Here is a 6,819-nt window from a genome sequence, read left to right as displayed (position 1 = left end):
TGGCCCCAGCCCCTCACCCGGGTGTCACTTGCGGGGCCCAGCCCCTCACCCTGGTGTCACTCACCAGGCCGAGCCCCTCACCCAGGTGTCACTTACCAGGCCGGACCCCTCCCCACCCCCCAGGCTGTCCTGCAGGGCAGTGCTGGTGTGAGCTGTCCCCATCTACTGTGCATGGCTCCTCCCCGCTCCCCCCAAGCTCAGGGAGCGTCCTGCCAATCTTTGGCTCAATGGCTGAGGTTAGAGATTGAAGGAGTCACCCAAGGCCCCCTAGAGAGTGCGGTGACAGCCTAGAGCCCCCGCCCCCCTGCGCTGTGTGCTCTGGCCCCCAGGGCAGGGGCCGTGCCGTAGGGCAGGGGCCGTGCCGTGCCGTGGACAGGGGGGCTGGCTGTGCCGTGGGGCAGGGGGTGGCTGCCGTGGGCGGGGGGGCTGGCCGTGGCCATGTCATGGGGCAGGGGGTTACCGTGCCGTGCCATGGGGCAGGGGGTGGCTGTGCCGTGGGGCAGGGGGTGGCCGTGCCGTGCCGTGGGCTTTGCCACTGGGGAGGGGCCGGCTGTCCCCCAGCTCCCTGTCTCTGCAGGTGCGGGAACGCTTCGTCAGTGACCTGGCCTTCGAGCAGATCACGCTGGAGTCAGAGCGGATCCGGCTCTTCAGGGAGTTCCTCCAGGTGGTGGAGGTGAGGAGGGGGCAGGGCCTGGCCCCAGCCGGGCGGGGGACGACGGGGCCGTGCTCTGGGTGGCAAGAGGGTCCGGGGCCCTGTGTGGAGGGGGGGGGGCTGTGCCCGGGGAGCTGGTGGGGGGCTTGGGGCCCTGTGTGGAGGGGGCGGGAGGCTCTGGGTCCCATGTGGAGGGGATGGCAGCTCTTGGACTACCCGCTGTCTCCTTCCCACCGCGCTGTGCCCTGAGTGGCCCCGGCCCCGTGGGGCCTGCGGGGCTGGGGCCTGACGGGCTGTGGCTCTGTGCCCCGCAGAACGAGTGCCAGCACTACCACGCCAAGGCCAAGAAACACACCAAGAGAGGCAGGAAGCACCATCGGAAGCGCTCGCAGTCGGTGAGACCCGGGGCCGGGGGGCCGGGCAGCTGGAAGCAGGGCGAGGCCCTGGGCCTGTGTGTGCCGGGGCCACCCAGAGCCAGCCCTGAGGGAGGGGGGCCGGAGCTGGGCCTGGAGCCCTGAGCAGCGCGGATGCCCATTGGTGCTGGTGGACGGGCGGGGGAGAGCCGGGGATTTAGGGCCTGGGGGGCTCCGGGTCCATCAGGTCCTGCTCAGAGGGGTTCGCTGGAGTGAGGGGGGCCAGCCTGGGCGGTGTTAACCCCCTCCCCTCTCCGCCTCGCCAGGGCTCAGAGTCGGAGCTGGAGTCCCATCACCAGCGGGCCCAGAAGAGGAAGAAGCGGAATCACTCGGAGTCCGGCTCGGAGCTCTCCTCCTCGCCCGACTCAGGTGGGCACTGGGGCGACCCTGGGCAGGTGGGCAGGGGGAGGGACTGGGCCCGTGGCACCCGGGCGTGGCTGGGCCCCTTGGCGGCACCCACATGACGCCCCCTCTGTCCGCAGATCTCAGCTCCCGCAAGTCCAGGAAGCAGAAAAAGAAAAGCAAGAAGAAGAGGCACAAATCGGTGAGTGCAGCTGGGGAGGGGATGGTGCCAAGCCCGGGGCGGGGAGGGTGCTGGTGGAATCCCACCCCCTCACCCCTGGTCTCAGCTTTGCCCACCTGAGCCCCAGCCATTGTGTTACAGAACAGCCCCCAGAGCGAGGGCGAGCGAGGGAAAGAGAAAGGCAGGAAGGGGAAGGAGAAGGAGCCGGAGCGGGCGGAGGGGCGACGGCACTCCCCCCAGCGCAGCCTCAAGAGGGAGAAGGTAAGTGGGGGGTAGGGGAGGTGGAAGTGCTGGCTTTGGGGGGCAAGAGGGGGGCAGGACAGGGGTGGGGGTAGGAGGGACTAGAGGCAAATGCGGGGCAGGCAGGGGGGTCGGATGCTGGCTGTGGCGCAGGTTGCAAGGCAGGCAGTGGGGCAGGACGCTGGCAGTGGGGCAGGTAGGGGTCAGGGGCGCCAGCTGTGGGGCAGGTTGCAGGGCAGGCAAGAGGGTGGGTCACCAGTGGGGGGGCAGGCAGGCTGCCCCCCTGATCTCTCTCCCCGCCCCCACGCAGAGCGTCTGGGACACGTCGGACAGTGAGCCGAGCGAGGGCGAGCTGGAGAAGCGGCGTCGGACGCTGCTGCAGCAGCTGGATGACGATCAGTAGCCAGGTCTGCGGGACTGTCGCTGAGCTGGGGCTCCCTGGGGCCCCTGTGGGGCACCCTCAGCTCCCCACCCCCTGCCCAGCCTGGGGAGAGGCTCCGGACAACTTGGTGCTGGCGAGGGGCTTCTGCTCTGCCCCAGGACTGGGGGCTCCCGAGAGAGCAGAGAGGGGGTGCCCCGCTCCGCCCAGGACTCCTTCCCCCCGTCCCTGTGGATCCCCCCTGCACCCGAGGACCCGTCGCCCCCGGGGCTGCTGTGACCACCTCCGCTTGGCCGGCCCCTCGGCGCTCAGAGGACCGGCCCCAGGACGGCAGCGCTTTGGATGGTGGGGCCCTGGGGCGAATGCGGCTCGGAGCTGGCTCTCACACGTGGTTCCGTGGATGCCCCCGGGCCCTGGCGCCGAGGATCGTGGGCGCCTGGGGCTCGCCGCGGGGGCGTGTGCTGCTGAGTAGCCGGGACCCTCGGGCCTCTCGTACTCTGGGAATTAAAGGGGTTTTTTAAATAATAATATTTATAAATGTGGCCTGGCAGCTGCCGTCTCATACTGCATTGCACGTGGCCAGCCTGCCGTGGCCCAGCCTCCGAGGAGCTGACGGGGGTGGGCTCTGTCACGTGACAGGGAATGGGCTGCACCCCCCCCATCACCCTTGGCCCAGTGCGAGGTGCTGAGCCCCCCCCCCCCCCGGCTCCGTCAGCCCCTGGCGGCAGCTCACCCCATTGCCTGCAGCATGGGGTCTTTGAGCGCCGGCTCCAAGCCTGGAGGCTGTTCAGGGCCGGAGCCCCCTGGGGTTGGGGGCTGACACGGAGCCTCCCCTGGCAGAGAGCAGCTGGCAGGCTCGGCAAGCAGGTGCCTGCTCAGCCCCAGGCCGTCGGGAGCCCCAAGGAGCTGGGAGATCAAACCGCCGTGGGGGGAGCAGACACCTGAGAAGAGGCAGGAGGCCGGTGGTCTCTGGTGGTCTCCAGCCCTGGGGCCGTAGTGGCTCAGTACAGAGCACAGAGGGCACTGGGTATAGAAAACCCCAAACACTCCCTTGCTCTCGCCCCAAACCAGAGACGAACGCCCTCCCCGGTGGCCTTGGCTGCACCCGCATGTGCGCAGGGCTTGGCTCACAGGGTGAGTCACCTTGAGCCACACCTGGGCACTGGGGGACCACCCTGCCCCGCTTCCATCATGGCTGGGACAGGGAGGTCTCTAGCTGCCCCCCCACATGTTGCGAGGGGAGGGTGGGGGTGCTGGGTAAGCATCCCCAGCATCAATGCAGGCTGAGCGCATCTCAGTAGAACCCTCATCTGCCCCAGGCCGCGGCTGGGTGGATCATGGGGGTCTCCCGGCGTTAGGAATGGTGCACGGCGGGCTGCATACAACAGTCAGTATATTTCACATGTACAAAAAGTCACACCTAGCTACAGAGCGATAATGGCACGGCGACGCTGTAAACAAGGGGGCAGGCAGCGGCCCCGCTGCAGCCACCGCCTGGGCCTTGGTCCCTTTCGTTCCAATAGTGTTGGTGCAGCCCCGGGCGACGGGGCAGGAGCTCAACGCCCAGGGCTGCGAGTGAGACAGGAAGTGTGTGGGGTAAAGTGCTGGTCTGCTCTGAAAAATAACCGGGCCCAGGGTGGGAAAGGGGTGGGTGGGTGTGTGGGGGGGCTGATTCCCAGCGCAGCTCCCTTATGGGGTTCGGGACGGCCTCCCATGCTGCTGGCCACAGAAGAGGACTAGCACACGGATTAGGAGCTCTTCCAGGCAGGGCGGGGTGAGGGCTGAGGCCTTGTGCCATGGCTGTGACAGTGGGGCGAGCGTCTTTGGTTTAGTGGCTGCCACAGCACGTGTGCTCCAAGGCCCACTAGCGCTGCTGCCAGGGTGTTTATGTGCCCCCCCCCCAAGCTGGAGCTGAAACTGGTTTGCCACTGCAGGGACATGTTCCCATCCCAAAATCACAGACTTCTTTCACACCCCGAATGCTCAACAGATTTTGTTTGGTTCAGGTGGCTGGATCAGGGCCCACTGGGGCCTTTCACTGCTGTGTCCCACCAACGTGCAGCAAGCCCTGTGCCCTGCACTGGCTGTGGGCCGGGGGGGTGTCAGTTCCTCCAAGAGACACTCCTGGGGGTGGGTGGTGCCCAGGCCCAGGTCAGAGCAGAGAGGCACCAGGCATGGCAGAGCCCAGCGAGTTGGCGCGGAGCAGAACGCACGAGAAGGGTGATTACAGCCGTTGCTTTGACACGGAGACAGGCGCGAAGGCCACGTGAGGGCACATCAGTGCCCACTGCACTTAGTATTTGGTCTGGCTTTTTCCCTACAGAAGAGAACAACACTGTTTGTCAGGGCAGGCCCTGGCTGAGAATGGGGGCAGGTCACAACCAGGCCCCAGCCCACCTTTAAGGCCTGGCTTTGAGGCGCTACAGACTGGCGCGGCAAGGAGGAGGCATCACGGCTCGATACCAGGGGGGCAGGGTTGGGAGAACACCCCTGGTGCTGGTGGTGGCTCAGGCCCTAGCTTGGATGGCGTTACTCCAGCTTCAGGGGTGAAGATAATTCAGGTCCAACTTCCAGTGGAAGCTGGTATCCAAGATCCTGGCCTCCACCCCAGCTGGGCCACATCTGCCCCATGGAGCCGCTGGGCAGGAGGCACCGGTCAGCGGCCGGGCGTGGCAGGAGGCTGCCCTGGGAGGACACAGCAGGCTGGGCTGGCCTAGAGCAGGAGGAAGGCTTTGGGGTTTAGGAAAGGCCCCGGGCACAGCATTACTAGATCCAGCACATGGCCAGTGGCAGCCGTACCCAGCCCTGGCGCCCCCCACGTGTTGCACAGGGCCAGCAATGGGAAATCAGCCCATGGGGGGTGCAAGGGGCCCCGCGCCTGGTACTGGTGTAGCCCCAGGTGAGGCTGGGGGTCAGGCCTTGGCTTTCCAAGGGGCGTTGTGCCTGAGGAAGGCTGGGGCACTCGCCCGGCCGGGAGCGGTTTGGCTTTGATGCTAGAATGCCACCGCCGAAGGGTATTTAAACAGCCACCGCTGCCGCGCAGGCTGGGCCGGCTCCCCCAGCATGCACCCTGCAGCGCCCCTTCCGGGCCAGGGGCCGCCCCCCGGGGCCAGCTGCTGCCTACACTGCCGTGGGCTGGAGCGTTTCCGAGTGGCTGGGAACGAGGCAGGGCAGGGAGCGGGCTGGCTACAGCTGCTGCCAGGAGCTGATAAAGGTTGGAACAGCCCAGCCCCCCCCCCGCGCTGCGCTGGCTTGAGACCCACTGGGGCTCCTGCTGCCCACAGCGCCAGCAGAATGTGTGTGTGTGGGGGGGGGAAAATCGGTCTAACCCTGCCCCCCCAAGACTCAGAACACAGGGCCGGGGGGGCCCCCAGATCCAGGGTCACGGCCGCTTGAGCCCGAGCACCAGGGGTTTCTGCATCCGCCAGTGTCCTGCCAGCCCCAGCAGTGCCGAAGTGGAGCGCCGGCCAGTCCCGTCCGCGAGCCTGGCTCCTTCCTTGCCCCGGAGGTGCAGGACTGGCTAATACTGTCGCTCTAGGGCACTTCCCAAGGCACAGAGCCAGCCTCGCCCGAGGTCCCTTTGGTCCTTCAGTGCGGCGTCAGGGCAGGGGGCAGGAGGGGCAGGACAGAGGCCCCTGGGGAGAGGCCCAGCCACGGATGGGTCCAGGCTCCGGCTGGCGGCGTTGGCCCGTCGGAGCGGCCGGGCGTGAAGGTCTGTGCAGGGGAGAGAGAGGGGGTTAGGGAGGGGGGCGCAGGGGCCACAGGCAGGCCAGAGCGCCCGTGCACAGGCAGCTACTGAGAGGCGCCCAGCTCTGGGGGGTGACGGGAGCCACCCGCCCCTTCCAGCCTGCAGCAGCGTCTCCTTGGCGCATGTTTGCGCCAGGCTGGTGAGACCGGTGACCCCACCCGAGCCCCAGCCCCACCCAGCAGAGGCACCACACCTGCTTTGCATGCCTGGGAAAATCAGCCCCGCAGAGCCCCCGCCACAGAGCACCACCCCCACCCCCATCCCCAGAACGGGGGAGGGGCACGACCGCTCTCTGCGGCAGCCCGGCCTCGCCCAGGTGCTGTAAACTGGGCTGAGACCCAGCAAACTCGCTCCACAGGGGGGCAGTGGCAGGGGGGAGCAGCCCCTGAGCTGGATTCTGCAGCCCACCCCCAGCCCCCCACATCCAGCGTCGGTATCAGCACCTTCCTCCTGATGCACAGCCGGTGCCCACAGCGCCACCGACCCCGCTCCCTGCACTGGGGCAACGAGCCGGCACGTCAATGCACATCCCCCCCATGCAGACACCAAGCCCCCTTGGGGGCAGATTTAGTAAACTACTCTACTGCATTAGCACGGGGGCGCATGCTCCGGGACGGGGGTGCATGCAGTGCCAGGCCGGGTGCCCACCAGCAGGGTGCCTGTCGGTCGGGGGGGGGGGTGGCGGGGGGGGGCCGCGGGGGGGGGGGGGGGGGGGTGGGGTCCATGCAGTGCCAGGCTGGGTGCCTGTCGGTCGGGGGGGTATGCAGACAGGGCACTCCGTCCGGGGGCAGGTGGGAGGGGTATCCAGCAGGGGGTGTGGCGATTGGGGGGGAATGCAGACAGGGCGCTCCGTCCGGGGGCGGG

General features: G+C 67.9%; 2 protein-coding genes across 8 annotated transcripts in view; one reads left to right on the top strand and one right to left on the bottom strand.

Moving 5' to 3' along the window:
- Positions 1-2,749, top strand: part of PRPF40B (pre-mRNA processing factor 40 homolog B) — a 20,798-nt gene extending 18,049 nt beyond the window's left edge. For 2 of the 4 annotated variants that reach the window (XM_026659619.2, XM_029913450.1), the window contains 6 exons: positions 578-673; positions 967-1,047; positions 1,332-1,434; positions 1,548-1,609; positions 1,730-1,849; positions 2,139-2,749. In XM_026659619.2, the coding sequence (XP_026515404.1) occupies positions 578-673; positions 967-1,047; positions 1,332-1,434; positions 1,548-1,609; positions 1,730-1,849; positions 2,139-2,231 (555 nt within the window). In that variant the 3' untranslated portion in view covers positions 2,232-2,749. The remainder of the gene's footprint in view (positions 1-577; positions 674-966; positions 1,048-1,331; positions 1,435-1,547; positions 1,610-1,729; positions 1,850-2,138) is intronic. The other 2 variants (XM_029913451.1, XM_029913452.1) reach the window with 2 other exon arrangements.
- A 2,781-nt stretch (positions 2,750-5,530) lies between these two features.
- The window catches only part of FMNL3 (formin like 3), a 43,845-nt gene continuing 42,556 nt past the window's right edge, over positions 5,531-6,819 (bottom strand). For 3 of the 4 annotated variants that reach the window (XM_026659614.2, XM_026659615.2, XM_026659616.2), the window contains one exon: positions 5,840-5,921. Coding sequence is in view for 1 of the 4 variants with exons in the window: in XM_026659617.2 (XP_026515402.1) it covers positions 5,728-5,921 (194 nt within the window). In the remaining 3 variants the exon portion in view is untranslated. Of the gene's footprint in view, positions 5,922-6,819 lie in introns of all 4 variants that reach the window. The other variant, XM_026659617.2, reaches the window with a different exon arrangement.

The sequence above is a fragment of the Terrapene carolina genome, unplaced genomic scaffold (genome assembly GCF_002925995.2).
Source record: "Terrapene carolina triunguis isolate 2854851 unplaced genomic scaffold, T_m_triunguis-2.0 Scaffold641, whole genome shotgun sequence".
In the NCBI taxonomy this organism is placed as follows: Eukaryota; Metazoa; Chordata; order Testudines; family Emydidae; genus Terrapene; species Terrapene triunguis.
This window is presented reverse-complemented; position numbering and strand designations above follow the sequence as displayed.